Raw genomic sequence first — 21,523 nt, forward strand, 5'->3', positions numbered from 1 at the left:
ATGCATGGTTATTAAACATATTGTTCTGTATAGTCTGGAACATTTACTGGGACTTCATGAGTAATGTCTTTTCAAACAAAGGAAGGCCCCAATGTGTAAAATTTTATAAATTAATAACCAAGCCCTATAAAATTGCTGACGGGACACTATTACGCAGATTTGTGAAATCACCAATTAGCTGTTATACCTAGGCAAGCAAGATTTCAGCCGTATTGCTTCCAAGTGCGTCAGTGATGGTTGTGGATGCAGCTTTCTTCTTTGAGAGGGGGCAGGAAAAGCAGCGACCTGGAGGGTCTGAGATGCCAGAATCGCATCACAGATGTTAGGCTCAATAGCTACATTTGCAGACCGTGGTTTATGCACTCAAGTAAAATCAATTTGTAGAATATTTTTAGCCTGGTTTACAGAGCTGTGGTGGGATGAAGATATTTCATCACAAGTAATGATTTTCTGGCCTGCATGCGTGTGAACTGAGACTCTTTGGTCAAGTCTCTAGGAGGAAGGTGATGCAGAGTTTTTTATGCGAGTAAGATTTTCGGAGTAAATTGATATACCTTTATCCCAGTTCAGGATGAAAACTGAAATGTAAGGTTATTTATGACCAGCTGAACCAATGAATTTTAAAAGTAACATTGCAAGTGAGTGTGGCTTAATGACAAGGGAGGGGATGAACACAGGGTTTGGTGTCGTGTGGGGGAATGACCTTTCCTGCTCACCTGTTTCAGAAGAAGAGCAAGAAACCTCAGGGGATTTTGGCAGTGGCGGATCTGTTGTACTGTTGGATGATTTGGAAGAGGAACCTGAAGCAGCAAAAAAAGACAAAGAAGGAAAGCTGAAGATTCATGTAAGAGCAGCTAATGAAGATGATGAAGATGAAGATGATGATAAGGATGATGAAATTGGCTATATATGGTAGTGCCCATCATAATGAGGACTCACGTTTTGCACAATATTGCAAATCACATCATATCTCTGCAATTGTATCTGAGAGTACCTGGCACAAATATTCCCTCTCTACTGAGTTTAGTTTTGTATAGTCTATTTAATTTGGAAGACAACTGGTGTTTTTTTTCCAGCAAGGACTGTTTGAATACAGCTTTCATTCAGTTGGTTTGGGGGATTTTTGTTCTATCCACGGGGCAATGAGTTTTGTTTTAGAAACATTTCATATCTTAATCCTCACACAGCTTATGAAATACATCCTGTGAAAGAAGAATGCAGAAGGGGCTCAACAAACCACTAAAAGGCTTAGAAGCCCTTCTCATGTTAGAGAATTTGTGTCATATCAGAAACAGTTTTTTTCTTTCATGAAGAAAGAGAAGTAGGTGCCTCATTTTTTAGTCCCTATTAGAACTAGTTGTGTTCCAGTAAAGAGTAAGTCTCTTTGGATAGTGACTTCTGGCTGCCCAGCACCAGGCGTTTCATCCAGAAGTCCCACCGGGGTGCAGATCAGCTCACTGACACTATTTGCTTACAGAACATGACCTTGATCCTAAGAGATGCTGAGAACCTGCAATTCTTATGGACCCAGCCCTACAAGCAGGGAACAGAATCCACCTGCCTTTCAGGGCGTTTAAGGAAAGAGTGTTCTATGGATTTGTAGCATCGTAACCACCTCCATAGTTATTCCTCAGCTTCTGTTGGAACGCGTTTGCACTAAGAGTGGTACTGGCATCGCACAGGCAGCCTCTTCCTCCTGCCACACACTAGGGATCTGCCTGTTCTTCATTTACTCTTAGCAATCCTTCATTCCGAAGTTACAAAGCCGTCAAAGACATTAACCATCAAAAGTGATAAGCTGTCGTTCCTTTAATTGAAGTAGTTCATATTTATTTGGCCTGTTTAAAAAAGCAACTTTAGGTGGTCATGTTTCAAAAGCATAACCCATTTGCTCCGTGTGACAAGCTGCACACTCATGATACACACACATAAAAGAGAACGGTATTAAAATACAATCTGTGATTCCCTCAGCATCTCCCATGTATTGATGGCTCTTCAATTATGTCACAGCATATTGAAATTAAATTATTGGCTGTTCCTTTCCTGTTGCAGTTCTCTGATGCACTAATGTACTGTGGTGACCTTTTTCTTGGTTTTGCTGTTTTCAGAAACAGTAAGAGGTACCTTAACCCCACTCTTGCATTAGGATGCAGATGTATTTCAGCAGTGCCTGTGATTTGCCTGTGAGTTATTTTGCAGAATGAAAAATGTGCTTATTACACAAGAAACTAATTAGATTGATTTTTTTCCCCCTCTGAGTTAGTTTTGGATATAGAGGTGGAAACAGTATGGAGTTAAAACATGGCTGGTTACATATTCACTCAAAAGCAGGAAAATACTTTGCTGGTGGACAGAAGTCAATTTTTTAGGGACACTAGCCCAAGGGCTGTGGTCCTCAGCCCCTCTCTAAAGTCAATGCCCCCCTCCCCCTCTGTGCTGGACCTCTGCTTTTCAGAAGAGCAATACAGAAGAGGAACTCCTTTCAGACACCGTGTGTTGCAGGAGCTTAGTTGTTTTCTCCTCTTTCATTTCCTATTTGTCTTGATCAATGACCTGAGAACAAAGAGCAAGCCTGCATAATTGTTACTAATGCAGAAGGATGTGTAAAATCATGAGGAATTTGTTGTGTGTTGTTTCACACCCCACATCCTCCCAAAAATTTGCCATCACAATCATTTGCAAAAGGTCTGCAATCCGTCCTGCCTCAAATCCCTTTGGTTTTCTTACAGCCTTTGAAAATTTATTGTAAAATCGTTGTCCATGAGCTGCACAGCACACATACACACACACACACACCCCTTTTCTACTTGTCTTTCATAGAAAATTGTGGAAAATTGTGCTGACTTGCAAGAGGAACATCTACAAGCAGCATTTCTGTTTCCCTAAATAGTATAGTTTTGTGAGAAGCAATTGAACACCAGCGGTAGCTTGCTTCTCAGGCGTTGTGGCTGGTTTCCTTATGGTATGTTATTAATTAAACCCCTACTGTCTGGGTCTAGCTCTGCTGTCCTGTGCAGGACCTGCCTAAGGCACAGAGCTGACATTTCACTCCGACATAAAGCTGAGGTCTGTAATCAGTAGAGTTACACTTACCCTCCCGACTGGGCTCATTCTCCACACACAACCAGGTGTGTTTCTGCAGTCCCGTGTCCCTTTGCAGCGGCTTGCCCTGGACCTACACCTCACTCCAAAGGCCACGTAGTAAATCCCCTCTCCTGCCCAGCACCTCACCAGGGTAAAGTCTAACCGAGCCCTCGCAGGCAGCTCCAGAGTCGAAAGCGGCAGCCCTTCTGTGTCCCACGCAAACATGCAGGATGGTTCGATAAAAGCTGTTAAATAAGCCTTTAGAGGTGAATGTGGGCTTCCGTCAGTTTGCATGAGCTGACATGCCACCACCATCCATTTCGCAGCACCGCTGAGCCTCTCCTAGCTTTAATCTCTCATACACAGCTATTCCCGATCAGAGCTGGCAGGGCTTACATCTTTCTCTTAAACTATAAAACAATTCCTGTTGCTGGGACTCACCAGCACGGACCGGCTGCGGGTCGCGGTGGAGCAGCGTCACGGCAGCCTGCTGGCCTGCGGTCAGGGTGACACCCCTAGCCCGGGGATCGGGCAGTCGCCTGCTCCACTTGTTCAGCCATTCTTCTGAAGAAGAGCTAGCGCCGGGGGAAAAACGCCGTGGTATTGGCTGGTTCAGTTGGGTGCGACTACAAGAGAGAGAAAAGGCAGTAGCGTCGGGTCCCGAGGTGCGGCAGCCCAGCCAGGAGCAGGGCAGGCAGGCTCCCGGGCTTGGAAGGGCAGCTCAGACTAGGGATTGCTTTGAGAGCACGTGCCCCAGTATTACAAAGCTATTTAGCAAAGCCCTTGAGCATCCTCCAGTGGCTGGAAGATCTGCAGTCTATATATACCTGTGTATATATGTGTGTCTGTATATATATGTTTATACACATATGTGTGTGCATATGTGTGTTGTGTCCAATTTGGGAAGATGCATTAAGAAAATGTTTTATTTCTTTAAAAGAAAGCAGTGACTCTACCAAGAACCAAGATCTTCCAGATCAAGCCCCTTCCATTCTTCATACTTTGGAAAGGATTTAATTTGCTTCCAGCTTAATTTAACTCCTTTCTTTTTCTTTTTCTTTGTCTTTTTTTTTTTCAAAGCAGTGCTTGCCATCAGCATCAAGTCACTGACATTCCCAACATTTTCTCATTGTGAAAAATGGAATCAGAGTTGTCCCACCCCTTTCAGAGACACAAACCAATTTTTAATCTCATTTTCTTTTCATGTTAGAGACTATGAAATACTGTTAGGTATCGCTTTATGTTTCTTTTAACTACTGTGGTTAAATCAAAATCTTGAGTTCAGGTTTCAGCACAGTTGGGTTTTTTGGGTCATTACTGGCCTTCGCTGTGAACACAAAGAATCCTTTTCCTTTTCTTTGCTTTTTTTTAAGCTATTCTGTACTATTATTTTAAACCGTTTGAAGTGTTTATTTAATATTTATTCTACAGTTTATATTGAAAATGTAAAGTTTATATTTAAAACAACACTGTTTGTTAGTGAATGCTTCTCTTTGCCTCTCCAGCCTAGTCTGTTAGTCTCGGTGTACATTTCTGGCATGGGAATATTTTGATATTAGAAGTTTTGTAGCATCTTTCCCCTCAAGCAGCAGATGACATAGATCTAAGGTCACCACTTGATACAGACCATGAGATCGCTCAAGCTTAGCTTCCTACATTTGTTGGCTTTTATTGCAGTCCCTTCTGTATGCCATTCAAGTTCCTTTAATATATAGACTGCTTTGTACAGTTACTATACATCAAAAAGCCCTTTCTACAGTAGGTGGGTTTTGGTCTTTTTATACTTTTCTCAATGCTGTTGATGTCCGTTACTGTTCAATGTGTAGATCTGTAAGGAGAGATCCAAATATTACGTGTTTCAGTTTGATGTCCCTACTGTAGATGGATGTAGACTATCATAGTAAGTAGAATTGCATAGTAAATTCTGAATGCTTTTTCCATAAGGAGTTAAGTGGAATGTGAGCATTTTGCTAACTTTGGTTAACTGTAAATGCTTAACTGTAGTCTGAAATAGTTGCATTTTTGTCCGTCTCAATAAATTTTAATTTGTCTGCGACTCCTTATTGCCTGTCCTGAATTTTATTGAACTTTAAGGATCAAAAATACTGCAGTACCTTGAGTCAGCATTTAATCATACATAGAAACGGATGGTCTTTTATATTTGGTTTATACCTTATACCTCTGTCCAATGTCAGCTGTAATCTGTGAAGCTGAGGTAAGGTCTCTAGAAAGCTCTATTTTAAAAGCAGAAATTAAACCAAACAGAAAGTAGTAACTGTACCAAAATCAGAGCTTTTCAAATTACATTAAAATTGATTTTTAAGGAATCTAGCAGGGGCTGGGGGGAAGGGACGGGGGGAAGCTAGATTTCATTTTTATTTCCTCCCCAGTTTGCAAATCATGATGTTTTTCTGTCTCTTCTGAAGGTATCCAGGGCAATTCTATAAACACAGCCACAGCGGCCATTATCTACAGTATAAATGAAAACAAAATTATATTGAATACGATTGGAGGGAAGCCATCGTCATTTAGAAATACCTGGGTTTGTGTCTCCATTATTAAATTAGAGCTCCTCTTTAATATTATTAACCAATTTAAACAGCCAACATTATTACAGTGCTAATTACAGAGTTTAAATGTTATTTCATCACCTTTCCTCTGCATATGCAATATTAAAGAACCACATGAAAGCACGAAACCTATTTTCAAACATTTGTGCAATTATCATCTCATCGGATAATACATTTATAACTTGTCTGTCCGTACACCATTGGCTGAGTCGTGTCATCTAGATTCAGAACCTGCCTTAAATTTCTGTTAAATTGAATGCATTCAGTAGTTTCTTTTTACAGTGGATACCACACATTACTTCCAGTACGTTGCATTACCTGAGTCTGAGAACAGATGAGTTTTCCCTTTCCAAAACCACTCTGAGATGCTTGGAAGTGTTTGATCACCCATGTTAGCGTGATTCAGCTGTGCCAGATGTCCAGCACTGTGGCACTGAGGGCTGGAAGGCAAGCAAACCAAATCTGAAACGTAACGCGAGTTGCAAATTTTAGTTGTTGGGCAGGGTTAATGATTGGAGTTTTCTTTTTGCTCATATACCTTCTAGATTCAAAATTGTAGGTGTCTTACAAGCTTTGTTTTGTATTAATTACACGTGCATAGCTAGGTATGCATACACACACACCTCTTTTCTATATACAAATGTACGTGTAGATGTATACACACATACACACAGCGTATTTGTGTGTGTGTATATATATCACACACTGTTATGACCACCTGTGCCACAGTATTCTGGGGGAGCGAGGGGGAGCTCATAAGGAGCATGGGGACTGAACCCCCGGTTGGCCCGGCCAGCTGCCTCTGAGGAGCTGCTCTGCAGAAAACTGGCAGCTCCCTCCTGCTAACACCTTCCTGCTTCGGTCACTGCTGTCTTTAGACTCTCCTAGGTTTGGGATAGCCACTTCTGGGAATTCCTTCCATGCTTCAGATAAGGTTGAGCTGGTGTTTGATCACCCATACTAATCTCCTCTATAACAACTTCTGCTGGGCTAAACGCTATGAATTAGTACTTGATTTCAAACATTAAAATACTCCTAGTAGATTATTATGTCCTACCTGTCATGTCTTGATAAGCTGCATTGATTTATATTTCCCTTTTCCATGATTCTGTCCTCCGTTCTGGGTGAGGATCTTGGACTAATTTTCATTAACTCACTGCCAGGGGCTGCAGCCTTTGCTTCCTTAGTGATACTGAAGAGCGTCTGCAGCTGAAACATTGCTCCAGCAATGGCAAAAGGTCAGTTTGGCCTTAAGGTAAAATGATCAGCAGAGGTGGCTCTTACCTGGAGGACAGGGGCGTCCACCTGCAGCCAAACATTGTACTTTGCATCCTCAGTAAAATCTGCCATACCGGGTAGTACCGCACTGGTGGGGGCCGACACGTCTGCATGGAAAGGGACACACATGACAAAGTTACAAGATTAACCATTTACAAAGAAATAGCCTTTCCCACCACCCCCTGGTTTCCAATATATTACTGTTTCCCTTTCCTTACTGATAGTATTTTGCTAATGACTATACCGTTCTTGGGTTGTTCTGTGAAACCTCCACTGTGAGATGCACACATACACTTACACACATACACACACACACACTCAGACTTTTATTTTCTTTATAACAAAATTTTCTGTTGAGAACCTCACCAGCTATAAAACAGTAGCATTAATGCTTTCACTGATGATTAGTTTCATTTTTCCTTAAATACTGACAGTCAAAGGGTGAGATATTAAAAAGAAAAATCATGTCACAACAGCTTTGCACACTGTACGGCTTTTTGAATAGATTAAAAAGAGGCAGAGAGCTATTAATAAGCTTTTGACTTTCAAAGCACTCCCATCTTTGAAACCAGACCGACTAGGAGAGGGTGGGGGAGGCAGAGTGGAGAGCAGGCTTTGTACAGTCTTGGCAAAAGCAAAACAAATGGTGAAACTAATAGATTTCGGTAAGCTGTGAACGAGAGGGACAGACCCTGAGCACGGGCACAGCAGCCCACCCGCTGCTTTCAGGACAGAGCCTGCTCCCGTGGGAAATTCCCACTGGCTTGAGCGGGTCAGGATGAGCCCGTCACAACCCACAAACTGCAGAGGCAGGTTCCTGCCACGGGCTGGGTTGGTCCTGTCCCCTGTGTGCAATATCTAGTAACTGTTTGAAATGCATCCCTGAAAACTGGGATTTGAAAAAAAAAAAAAAAAAAAGCAACCCACAAACCACAGAGTGGCACTCCAGGAGGAAGGGAAGAGCGAGGCCAGAAGCAAATTCTGATTTTGCCAGCACTATATCAGCCCAGTAATGAGGCAGAGGTATGTAAAAAGCTCTTATGTGTGCATTCAGCGGTTGTGAAGCCACCCTCCCAGCTGTAGCTGTGCAAGAAACCCCTCTGCTGACAACAGATTTAGGAAGAAATATGGTGCCTGGCAGCTACTGGTCTTGACTACCAACTTCTTTCACATATCACTATAAATTCCTGCAATTCCGTGCTAAAGGGTTGGGCAGAGAGAGAGTTTGTAAAGAAAACTTAAAATGCAGGGTCTTTGCCAGGTAGTAACTGCCTTTTCTCATCTATAGTTACTCAATAAAAATCATTGCTGGAGCATGACTCTACTTCCATTCCCAGCCAATACATTTGCAATCTGGCCCTTAAACATGGGAAAATCGACCCCAGCGCATATTGCTGGAGGAAAGGTCCAAAAGCACATTGGTTTGTGCTTTGGAAACATATTACCACTGAAATTATTTGCAGATTTTGAGAGACTTACAGATTTTGACACCGGTTTTTCTCTGTTGAATATCACAAATCCAGTTAATGCAAATATATGCAGGTAAGAGTCCGTACAAATAAGAGCATACACACACAGCTTTGCTCCATCCCAGATGATGTATCAATTTATCAGAACTGGCAAGGAATTGACCTAAATAACTTTTAGCCTAAAGTAAAATTAAATAAAACTGAGACTGTAACAAGATGTAGGTTTTCACAGATTAATGTCGGCTATCAAAATACTTTGGGTTACAAGAGGCTATTACAGAAGATCAATATTCCCACTGCTTTTGGTACAAGTGGCATAAGGATCCAACACCTACAGCGAGCCGTGCTGGTTGTTAGTGACACTGATGCTGCAGCTCACCTCCACGCCTACTGCGATAGCTGCCGCTCGGGCAAGAAGAGATGGCATGCAAATAAATACATCTGCTAAAGTCCTCCCTTGTCACGTACCACATCAGCCAGCTTTGAAAGGTGGGTACTATTCAGTTACACAGAAGGAATTACCATAGATTTATTTTGGCAAGCCATAAAGTACAATTTGGCTCAGCTGCCTGTAGCAGCAGAGGCAAACATCAGGCTGGTTGTTAAACTACCCAAATTAACCCCGATATCCTCTCAGAGCAGGGCTGTCATCCCATCTAGTCTCAAGTCCAGTTTCCATCCTCAGCTGAAATTATTCTCTCCTGATTCTTCTGTAGGGTTTGGGGTTTTTTCTTCTTCTTTTTTTTTTTTTTTTAATTTTGTCCCCAAGCCTCTGCGTTAATTAAGTTTTAACAATGAGCTGTATCACTGTAGAATGGGATATCTGATTGCTCATCTGTTTTACATAATTGATTAATTAATAACCTTGCTAATTAAGTCTCATGAAATCCTCTGTTAAACTGGAGCAAGGCTACATCCCAAGCCATCGCTTGTAGGGGTACATTAAAATCAGGACATTTTGGCTGTTCCATCTGCCCCAGGCTCTGTGATGCAAGTCACAGCACAGCATTAACTTAGCGGGGCTCCCGGGCTGCTGGAGAGATGCAGAATTTGGGGTGTGAACATTGTTTTTACCTGTTCCCCAAAATTTCAAAGCTTCTCCCTCTTTTTTTCCTTCTCCACCCGTAGCTACTCCTTGCATCTGTGAACTCCAGGGTTGCCTCTCTCTTGCTTTACACCACCCACCACCGCTCACGTTGCACAGAGCGGTACAGCCCCCCAGCCAAATTTAGCTAAGCAACGCTTTCTCCCACTTTTGGCCAAGTGTGAGTGCCAGCACAGCTATAAAATAAAGTGGGAAAGCAACCCTCCCCTCCCACCACCTGAAAAACTGCATCGTGAGCGCTTCTCAAAGGCACTGTGTTCAACACGATGTGACCTACATCTTTTCTCGGGAGCAATCACAGCTGAAATAAAGCATAACATGATGGATTCTGTGCTATTAAATGGAAGAGGACTATCCGTGGAAATAACCACTGACAATAGTTCGCATTTTAATGTAATTTCCCTTTTTCTTATTACCCCTAGACGTGGAGCACAATGTATTTCTACCACGTGACACCATCTGCCAGCCAGCAGCAAGGCGGGGGGTGAAATCTTTGCCTTAAACACTGCTCGGGTGAGGGTGCTTTCTAGACAAGCTTCAATCAGAGCAAGCAGCAAATCTTTTCCCTCAATCTGCCCACTAAGGAAATGTTTTCTCAGTCCTAACCCACTTAAATCTACCTAGACATAAACCCACAGCAATTTCACCAAACGCTGGAGGATTTAATCCACCCACAGAGGGCAGGTGAGCAGGGACCTTCCTGTGGTGCTCTGGGCAATGAGCTAAATATGTCCTAAGAGAAACCAACCAGACTCAGAACCAGTAAATGAAGGTCATCCCTCACCTTTGTTTTCAGAAGTCAAGAATCACCCAGGAGGCCAGGATGTAAATCCGCCAGCCCTCATCCATCCCAAATCTCTTCCCACACCACTTGGTCCATCCTCTCCCGCTTCTTTATAACGTCTGCAGCAGTGGCTGAACCTCATCCCTAATTCAGGCTGCAGTCCCACTTGTGCTGAAGGGTCTTGGCACAGGCTGGTCTTGATGAGAATTTAATCCCAAGGATCTGGAAAGGATTTAGGACCTGGAAACAAAGAGATGGGTTAAAATCCTACGCAGTGGACAAAAAACCTGTATTGATACATGCATCTGCAGAAGCAGCTAGGGACAGCAACTATTTATTTCTGAGTATCACAAGGATTCCTGAGACATCAGGGAAGGAGGGGGAAAGTGGAGTGAATCAAGAGACAAGAGTCAGCCATCAAAAGCTCCTTCTAAATGGCTAAATTACAGAAGATAAATGCCATCCTTTTTTTTTTAATCTATCTATAGTGGTCCGAGAAAGGTTGGCAGCATCACTCCTGCCAAGATCATTTGTACATTGGGGTGGAGGTAGGAAGTGGGCTGGTAACGCATCTTACTTCCACACCGCTGGTGAAATTTTTGAGTAATGACTCCAGGAGCTAATCCATCGTGTCTGCCATTTCAGAGAGCTCTGATAACCTCGTCTCTTCTTGTTTTCTTCTCTAAGGCTTCTGCAGATTTACTAACACAAGTTTTCCCTGAAGAGGGATCACATTTCAGGCCTGAAATGCTCTGATTATTTACAGTTTGTCACACCGTAATTTATATTTATTGATTGTGGCTCTTACTTACACGTGTTCATTACTTCCTTATTTTAGTCATTTATCCTGCATGTTCCCCCCACTTTTTCAATTATTTCGCATACTCCGTGTTTATCAATTATATTGCCAAGATGCATTTAGAGACCATAATTTGTTTCTAATGCATGATTTTTTGACAGCATGATTTGTTTTCATGTTTGCAGAGAACTTTAAGATGACAGTGACTCTAGGGCAGAGAATTAAAAGTTGTGAAGCTTTTTCCTATGGAGACATACACCATACGCAATATGCATGTTGCATTGGCAGCATTTGCTGCCCTGCTCAAGTGCACATCGGTTCAGCTCTCGGTGCCACTTCCCTCCTCCCAGGGGAGTGTAAGAAACTCTCAGAAATTCTGCGTGCTCCCTCAGCGGTACTCCCTTGCCAGCCAGCATTGCTGGGTCACTTCAGAGGCTGATAAAGCAGCTTCAATGGGCTGAAAGGGTCGTTGAGCCTTGCCGGCTCTGGCAGACCTCGAGCACGGTGTTCCCTTTGGAGTAATCATCTTTAGCGATGAGGATGAGAGCCCTGCCTGCCCGTTGCTGGGGCTGGCTGAGAAGCAAATGGATCCTCTCCAGCAAAGGACTCTCATGAAGAGGCTCCCTGTTCAGGTGGGGCTGTTAAGCGCACTCCATCTGCTCCAGCCTCGGTGGTCCCTTTGCTTATTAACAGCAGTGAGGGGGTGGTCCTGCTGTCTGGCTTTTGCCTTTGGAGCTTTACAGGCTGCAGTGCTTAGACTGGCGAGGCAGTTTTTCAGGTTTTCAGAAGTGAGTGCCAAAAAGCACAAACCTTCCCACCATCCCACAAGGAGGTCATCCAATGTGCTTTGCTCCAGGACTCGCTACCTGTGTTTATTCCTTTACCAAGGCGATCTGGCCTTTCCTACGGATGGTGTCTCCAAAAAGCTGAAGAGATGACAAACGCATTCACCGGTCTCTTAGTGGTCTCTCTCTCAGGTCCAGGGTTTGGCAAACGCAGCCTGGCTGCCACCCATACCCTTGTAAGCATCGCAATACTTTAACACATCCATTGCTTTAAGCAGCTCCATGAGATGTCTGAATGCAGCAGGCATAATGGAAAACACTTCAGCTGTTGATCCATCACTTTGCCTCCTCTCCATGCTCATTAGCTGCCAGGAATGAGCCAGTCTGAGTTCTGGCTCTCTAGCACAAAGTCCCTCGGGGTTCCAGCATCCCCCAGGAAATACCCAGCAATGTTCAACCTAAATTTACTGCTCTGCAGCTCCACGTTGTGACAGAGCTCCCAGTTTTAGTCTTGTCCCACCACCAGAATGAAGGAAGAAGAAAGCACTGCTTTGAGTCAGAGGCTCGGTTTCACCCATGTGGCACATTAGGAAGGGAGCAAGTCATCTGCTGGGACGCAGCACAGAAGTGCCAGCTCAGTGGTGGCTCAGGCATGGAGGAAATCTTTTCACCCTTCAGTTCTGAGGCCCAATTTTCAGCAGAAATTCAACCGTGGTTTCTCTGCTGCAGCCCCTAGACCCTTTTACCTCCCTGGTTTCTGTCACTGAACCGATGCCTCAGAGCATTTTGCTCCCGTGGTCTGATTTATTCCATCCAGCAAGGCTGTGAGGGAGGATTTATGTTCATGAGGCCTGAAGCAATCGTGTCTGTTGGCCTCTGAAATCAAATCAGGCTCTGCCTCAGCAAAAGCCCCAGTTAGCTGGGCAGCACTATACTCGTAGCAGGGAGATGTAGCACTTATCTCAAGACTGATTTTAAAAAAAAGGTGGCTAGAAGAGTGGGGGTACATGAAAGGGTTCAGAAAAGGTGAGGCAACAGATGTTCGTTGAACCATTTTCAGGAAAAGTGATGGCTGCTGGATGAGTTTGGTGTCCTCAAAGCGGCGGCCGAGACCTCACGCTAGGTTGTCTTCTTGTTTTTTGTTTCTGCACATATTTTTGGAGCACATCAGTAGTGCTGGCAACAGCAGATGCGATAAAAGCACAGCCAGGTTAAAGGGAATGTCTTTAAAGGACTGAAAGGCCAAAGCTCCCCGCACTGTGCTCATGTGTGACATCCTTCACATCCCTCCTCTTCCTCCCTGCTTCTGCCTTGCTCCATGCAAAGCCCTTTCCAAAGCGTCTCAGTCCCCTGGTGTCCCAAACGTCACTTGTCAGCTGTGACCGGCCACAAAACCCAGGCCGAGATGGACCTGCTGAGTTTGCACCTTCAAAAGATATGCAGCTGCCTTGCAAGATGTATTTCAAAACTGAAACATTTCATATTTTTTGACCTAAATGCTGCATTCATGGCTTGCCGAGCCCATTTTAGGCAGCAACTCCTTTCAGAAAAAGCTGAAAATCTCTTTCAAAAACATATTTAAATAAATATTTTGAGAAGGTAAGAGATAGTAAGAATACATTTCTTAAAGTATTTTGGTATAGAAATCAAAGATTTTCACACTGAATTCAATAAACTAGTTTTATAGGGCTCTAAATTTGGAGTTTGGTATACAAAATCAAAAGATTGGAGTCAGAAGCAAATTTTGAAGGATTTTACATGACTAACAAAGAACATAATCACTTTTCAGAGAAAAAGAAAAGCTGTATGTGTCTTTCAGCTTTGTATAATAAAATTACAAATGGGAGATCAGATGCGATATTTAATTCCTAGATTGGGTACATTAAAAAAAAGGTCATTTAGGTTAAAAGAAATGTATTCACTCCTTGGCCAGGGCTGTAAATCAGTGCAGCTCCACTGAAAGCAGAAAAGGAGATGCATACCGGGGAGGACCTGACCTGTAATTTTTTGATCAGAAGGAATCACAGGAGATTCACTGTCAACCCACAGCGCTTACAAAGGCACTTTGAACCTTTGGTCCTTTTATGTTTTGAGTTAAAACTAGTATTTTTAAAGGCAAAGCTATCACATGACAATACCTACAATTTCCAACAGTGTGATGTGGGATGCGGGGTATGTCTCTGGGATGCAGTGGCAATGAGCCCCATCCTCCAGCGTCCTTAGGGCTCTCCCACCACAGCTGCTTGCCTTAAGGCTGCTGCAAAACCAGCTAAATCCAAAGCAAAATTTCTGTTCTGGCAGAGACCGGGGCCATCTCCTGCCCTGCACATCCCAGGCTGGCACTTAGCAGGAGCTCAAGGCACCCTGGCCGCGGGCTGGGAAACAGTGGCCTCGGCATGGGGCTGAGCGCGGAGAGAGCAGAACGGACCAGTGGGCAAAAGCTGCTACTCCACGACACCCAGCGTTTCCAAATACAAGCCACGGCTTTTCTTCGTACCCAGATTCTTTTAGTCCCAGCACGAGTCAGTGGGGAGCTGATGTTACCAGGAGGAGATGCGTGCCCACTGAACTAACTTATCGTAGCTGCAAAAATTTCAGAGAGGCTATTTTGGGCAAATAACACGTCCCAGACTTTCTGCTGCTGCCATTACAAAAGGGCTCATTCGACATGGAGTGTTCAAGCTGCAAATGTAGCACTGCATTTCCTCTTCAGCTCTGCAAATGATTCACTTTTTTCAGCAAAGTGTTACTGGGGTATTTTACAGCTCCCCCCCCCCCCCCCCCCCCCAACTTTTTTCACAGCCAAGTCCTGGTTTTCACCTTCAGTCTGACTTTGTAATCCATGATTGGTTTCAAATCAGCAATTCAGTGTGTAATGAATGGATTAAGTTTCTGCTTTCTCATGAATAGTAGGAAAAATGTTTCTGAATTATCAAAAAATAATTAGAATTAAAATTGTAAATGGTTTCTACAAGGGACTTTTTTGTAATTAGTTGAATCCGTGTGATGGAAGCTATTATAAATAACAAAAAAATGTGTTTACCTAATCACTGGGAAAGTGCACATTAGCTCTCTAATTAGAAGTCCCTCACGGCTCTACTACAAACTTTGGACATAAAATAATTTGTTTCATGCTTCCTTTAGCAGGCAAAGGAAACTCCATCAGTCCCATTTGTGCACGTCCGCAACTGTGAAAGCAGCTGCAAATTCAATTGCCAAATTCACGCTGATGTATCAAAGCACATCCCCGTGACTTCCCAGCACCTCACCCTGAGCAGCACCCAGACTTCCCAGGCCCTGACCTGCAGACACCAAAAGCCAAACGGGTCTGTGCCATTTCTGTCACTGCTGATCCAACACATCACTTGGGTGCTACCACAGGGACAGATGCAGTTATAAAATTGAGGTGGGTTTAAGCACATCTGGGTGCAGAGGGATGGGATAGAGCAAAGCCACAGCTGCTCCAAGCACAACGCCATGGGATTTTGCTCCAGAAAAAATGCTGTGGTCTGTTAGGGTGAGCTTGGTTTGGTTTTGCTGTAAGCTGTCCTGCCAACTGCTGTCATGTTGGGGACTGAAGGCCTTTCACCGCCCTGCCTTCCATACAGAACGAGGGTATCACAGACAGAAAGGGGCTTTCTTTTTAGACACACTTTCTCATCCAACACACCCCACATTTCTAACTCCAGCAAAGCATCCCTGGAGCACTCTAACCTCAACCCTTGGCAGGGATCACAGCCATCCCAAGTTCCCTGGATAACAAGTACTTATAGTTACAACTACCTGTAGGTTCCTATAGCTGTAGCAATGGTATGGGATGGTGAGGCTGTGCTGTCGACTGTGAGGATCACTGCATCCACAAAACTCAAGTCTAGACTGAAGTTCTTTGGAAAAAAATATATATAGTTAAGAACAGCTGCCCAGCAAACAGTTGCACTGCATTTCAGGCAAATGTCAAATAGCTGCTCCTAGTGCCCTTGCTCTGTTTCCAAAAATGAGTGCGCTACTGCAAAAGTTACTTTTTAAATAATATCATACATATTCAGATGAAACTGCTGCAGTACAGTTAGTTCATCTGATTGTGATTTTCATGCCTTTCAAAGCCAGGCATGAACTCTTGTTGTTTGAGCCAACGGCACAACGTACTTTATTGCACAAGTGTTCTTCAGCTCTGTATGGATTCAATGAGATGTTCTGTGTGCTTTGAATTAAGCACCTCCCTAAGCGCATCCCTCGATGTGGCCATAAGAAAGTGCTGCAGGTCCCTGGCTCCGACAGCTCTTGCCTGCATCAGTGCAACAAGGCAGCCTCCAGGTATGGCGAAAGCCACAAGTTTTGACCTCAAACAACGTCACATCTATTTCTGCCCCAGATATTTTATTTCATGGACATATAGAGAGCTTTTGTGGGTCATGCAGGAAGGACAAGTATATAGGCATCTATGATCAGCTATACTAACCACACTGGGTATCACTGGTGAGGCAGCACTTTTGTAAAACTTCACTCCTAAGCTGTTCTCCCAAGGAAACCCAGGTATTTAATTCAGCAAAGTTAGTATCTGATGATTAAGTCACATTAAAGCAGTTTTTTTTTTAATACATTTGACCTATTTTCCGAATTGTGAACACAGACTTATCCTTGTCATGCTAAATAGCTGTTTAAACCTGCTGTGTTAAACTGAGCAAAAATGAAGATTTTATTATGGTTACAGAGATAAATTTATAATGTCAGTGGTGGGTGTTTTAGGATCCAGTTTGCATGATGAAAATCCTCTTAAATGACTGAAAACAGGAAACACTATTTAAGAAATGAAAACACCCTTTGCCATTTAAAAATATATGACCTATTTTATCTACTTAAGAAAATCTATTCTCTAGATACATTTGCCACGGTATCAAATTCTGCAAAGGGAGTTATGCTACATTTCATAGATAGCCTGACAATTAAAGTTGCTGCTGTGCCGTGACTGCTGCACCGCCACAGCACAAACATCCTCTGCGCTTGAAGGTAGCTGCACAGGGAAGCGCTAATGTCTTTTTTTTCTTTAGTATCACCTAGCGGGTAGGCAAGCAGAGGAAGAGTATGATTGATGATGATTTCTGTTTTCCCAAATCTCAAAAATCAATTAAATTATTTTTCAAGATCAAGAGAGGAAAAATGCATGGTTTTGGAAATCAAGGTATTAGAAGTTGCTCACCTAAGAGTCATGATTAGCAACCCCTGTGTTAATGCAGCTGGTTTCCTTGTCTCCACTCCCTCCTCTGCCTGCTCCCCACCACACACATCCATGCCAGGAAACAGCTCCAAGCTATTTTCCACCCTCCACGTGTAGCTATTTTGGATGTAGAACCACGTAACTTTTCAACGTGTGAACACCAGCATCACTGGGAAAGCCGCTTGGCTCTGCCCACGCAGGACACGGAAACGTGAAATCCCTCTCCCATAAAGCAAGAAACAGCACCCAGGAGCTCTGCTCCTGCCCCAGGCACACTGAAACCAACACAAGAGTTTTTACTGAGTGGGAGATGGTCCCACTGCCCTGAACCATGACAGAAGAAATGTCACTCAGGAAGGTGTAACTCCACCACCCCAAAACGGAGAGATTGCTGATAACATATGCCTCCTTTTTACTGTTAATTACTTCAGAAGCCTTCGGTGTGTTGTTTAGCATGGTAATATGGGAAACTGTGGCCATACAGGAAAAAACTTGCAGATAAACAGTCCAAACAGCAAAAAATTTGGGAGACAATATTCCAGAACTACAAAACCCAACTTATCTCCCCTCAGTACAAAAGTTCAAAATATTGATGAAACATGTTTATTTTCCAAGTATTTCCATTAAAACTCAGAGCAAGGAGTAACAGAGAGAACTAAGTAGTGTCTTCAGCCCAGTGGCAAGCAGAAGCATGGGGACCAACCCCACCCAGGACATCCCCTTGCTGGGTGCTCTCCCAAGCACATGTGAGGGTACCAAAAGCTGCCCCAGGGCTGGAGAGATGCAACCCATCACCTGGACGCCGGGTCTGAACCCCTGAGTACTATTACAGTATAAAAATTACTTACTTCCACCTGAAAAATCTTTAAAAAGTAATTATTTTTTTCACAAATCTTCAGTTTCTTTGAAAACGGGCACAGTGGTGCAAATTGTGTGAGTAGTAAATACCCTTTTTTGTCCAGTTTTAATAAGGTGCTGGCTGTGGGCAGCAACAGCACGTTAGCTCCCAAGAACTGAGGATGTAGGGCTGCTGCATACAAAATACACTTGGTACTTTGCAAGTCTGGAGAGAGACATAGGTGCCCCAAATTACTGACAACCTGAATAAGTTGCTCAGGCCGTTACCTCGTCATAGGAGGCAAATACCATGAAATCAATTTCTGTGCCCAATTTACTTTCAGTGACACCTGCACACATTTTAAAGGGCGATTTGTCACTTTGCTCCTCTTGTCACATTATTTTGGGTCATGGGATCATTAAGTCAAAAGTTGGGTTTGACCCTCCACTCCATAACCCAGAAATGGAAAGTCAAAACACCCATTTTATTCCCCCCAAGAAGAGAAGCCAGAAGTTATAAATAAAAGCAGATAGAGCGGCTAAATCAGTCCTGGGTTTCTGTCACCTTAAGCCCACTCTGTTGTAAGCACTGCTCCTTTATTATCCCACAGCCCATAGTGGGAAAAGATCATTTCATGTCCAGGGTAAACGTGACTTGCTGCGTGGCCCGTGGATCACGGGAGGTGCGATTTGAGCCCTCCCGATAATTTATCCGCCGGCTTGTTTAGGCAGAGCCGCAGCCCGAAGCGGCGGCAGCAGTAAATGGCTATGGTGAAGAGTGACAGGATGATACTCTGTGATATACTAGAGCAATTCAGGGTGTAGGGAACATAAAAGGAAAGAAGCAAGACAGTGCTAAATGCAGTCCCAAGAGAAAATGATGGAGCCAAACCAGTAAAATATATACAATTATATATATGTATATAAAGCCAAATAAACCCATGGTGCTAGTAGAGTGAGACAAGGGAGGGCAAAGCAGAGCAGCTCTGCCGGAGGAAGCAGTAGGACGTGGGGAGCAGAAGAGGGTGAAGGGCACAAAAGCTAAAGCAGGCGGGTGAGCCGGCACGGCGCCGAGCCCACGGCACCTCCATGAGCGGTGGGTGCTGAACACCAGGGTGTTATTTCTGGGGTGCTCGCCCGTCTTTTCAGCCATTACGGGAGGAGTATGGGGGGGACTAACTTCTCTGGCACAAAACCAAACTGCAGCCGTTGCTCAGCTGCAGCCAGAGAAGACCTATTTATCTGTCCCAAACTCAGCATTTGCATTTTTCCAAACCTGGAAGGCAGAGTTTATAGACCGCTTTGCTAACTCTGCCAGAGCCCCTCGTGCCAGCGCCGCGGTGCACGGGTGGGTAAGAGCACACGGGAACCGCTCCCTGGAAAAGGGGCAGACTTTGCCATGTCCCCTGTAGCCAGGGCTTGTCCCTGCAAGGTCCCTCTGACACCCTCATGGGAGATGATCCCTCCTAGCTGGTGGCAGAGGGCACCCAGGCACGGCTGTAAGGACAGCTGCGTGCCCTGGCACAGCCCTGCAAGGCGCGACGCCTGCTCACAGCAAAATGGTACGTTCCAGTGAGGGCTTTAAACAACTATTCCAGCGTTTGCAAATCACATTTTATACGTAAAGTTATACATATACGTAAAATAGCTGTTACTCATCAGTAAACTCCCTTAATAATCAATTGTTAATTAAGTACCACTGCCCTGATAGGTCTAAAGCAAATCCCTTCCTGAGACACCAGAAGCGCAGCCAATAGCCCTTGTCGATTACATGTGTCACAGGCACCGGAGAGGAAAAGGTGCCTCTTTTCCTGCCCCTTTGGAAGCTGTGTGCAGCTGTATCTGAGAAACACAGACCAGAATTACCAGAATAATTTGTTATTATGCAAGTCCTTTTGACTCTGGATATGAACACATTTTCTATAGGAATAAACATCCCAGGAGATGTCTGGTACCTACTCAGACCATTACAGAGGCGGAAAGAAATCAGCGCAATACTAATAAAGACTGAAAAGCTGGCTCACAGTCGATGTCTCTTAAACTTCTGCTGGAACGGCTGCTCCAGTGAGACATACTGTACAATGCTGGCTTTTCATAAAAAGAGATTTGTCCCTAAACCCCTTGGTCACGTGAATTATTCCAGTGTGGAATATGGAGCCTGAATCAGATCTGCCTGGGACCTCAGCCTGCAGCCAAATCTCAGCAAGCCTCCTGTTGAGACCTGCTTTATTTTACCGGGCTGCTACTTACCATTTACATATTAAAACCATAAATTCCTTCGCTAACAAGAAACAATGCTCCTTTTTTTTTTTTTTTAATTATAAATCTTACACTTAGAGCAATTTAAAAATTACTTTCAGTTGCCTTCTTGCTGCTATCAATCAGAGATATACTTCCAATTCCACAGTGCTCTAGGGACTCAGTAGGTTAGAAAAAGCAAATAGGAAAGCAGAATGAATATTTTATTTTTGTTATTCATTGCAATAGCCAGAAAGTCATCCCTGAAAACTGCTAAAAGTAATAGGAACCGGCTGTCCTTTTAATATGCCCCCTTTTAAGGTGTCTGTTAGGAGCCCTGAATACAGTTCGATATTCATTACAGCAGCATGCCTCAAGTTTTTATTGAAACCTAAATTTCTTACACAGTAGAGTTGATGCGCTTCCTCACTGATATTTTACTGTGGCTCAAACCTCCTTTGTGGACCAGTGACTGTGTGGGCATGCGTGTGAGGGGCAGCGCCTGCAAAGCTGCATTTGAAGGTAGCTGGGTGTGATAACGGCACCGCACTGCCTGTAGCTGGGTGGTCACCAGACAGCCAAGCAGCACCCAGTAACACTGGGCACGAGCTGGTTTTCAGCCAACATCTTATTTGTGGAAATTTGCCAAAATGTTTCTACCTGTGCCTTTTTTGCTCTATTTAACTTCCCTTAAAAGCCCAAGTATGCCAAACCATTACAACCATCACTGATGCTCCAAGGAAGCTTGTTTGGTTTTTTAGTGGTTTTTTTTTCTTTGGTTTGGTTTTTTTTTTCTTTATTTCTACAGCAGGAGGTGATTACTGACAGAAGTTCCCTCATTCTTCCTGAAAATCAGCTCAGGTTTCCCATTGCCTCTGGGCATGAGTTTCCTAGCCTGGGAGCTTGTCATCTGATAAGGACAGAAAGAAAAATTGGCACTTAAAATAAGGAAAGAACAATAAATAAAATTAAATAAATAAAATTAAAAGAAACACCTTAGCATTTAATCCTGTACTGCAAAGACAACGTTAGATCATTGGCTCATAAAGGACGTAAAATCCCGCAGATCTCCTCCAATTTTGCAAGTGAAAAAAATATTCTCCGTATCTCAGTTAGTTTCCAGTTTATCCTTGTATGGAATTATTCCACCTTCATCAAACTGAGCCTCGCAGCTCGCTGGCAGAAAGCGTCTCCTCATTACGTGGTGATGATGATCCCTCACCAGACCTGCCATGTTCGATCAGTGACGGGGAGGTGCTGAGGTGCATGGGAGCGGTGATAAAACAAGGCTTCCTTAAAGCTGATCGAAAAGATAATGGGAAGAGCTTTATCTTTAGTGCCATGAACATGTCCCAGCCA

At 43.7% G+C, this 21,523-nt stretch overlaps 1 protein-coding gene across 2 annotated transcripts in view; it reads left to right on the top strand.

Moving 5' to 3' along the window:
- The window catches only part of SPOCK1 (SPARC (osteonectin), cwcv and kazal like domains proteoglycan 1), a 323,259-nt gene extending 318,119 nt beyond the window's left edge, over positions 1 to 5,140 (top strand). For both annotated transcript variants that reach the window (XM_040604741.1, XM_040604742.1), the window contains one exon: positions 726 to 5,140. In XM_040604741.1, coding sequence (XP_040460675.1) covers positions 726 to 916 — 191 coding nt within the window. In that variant the 3' untranslated portion in view covers positions 917 to 5,140. The remainder of the gene's footprint in view (positions 1 to 725) is intronic.
- The last annotated feature ends 16,383 nt before the right edge of the window (positions 5,141 to 21,523 follow it).

This window comes from Falco naumanni, chromosome 8 (assembly GCF_017639655.2).
Source record: "Falco naumanni isolate bFalNau1 chromosome 8, bFalNau1.pat, whole genome shotgun sequence".
NCBI classification, from domain to species: domain Eukaryota; kingdom Metazoa; phylum Chordata; class Aves; order Falconiformes; family Falconidae; genus Falco; species Falco naumanni.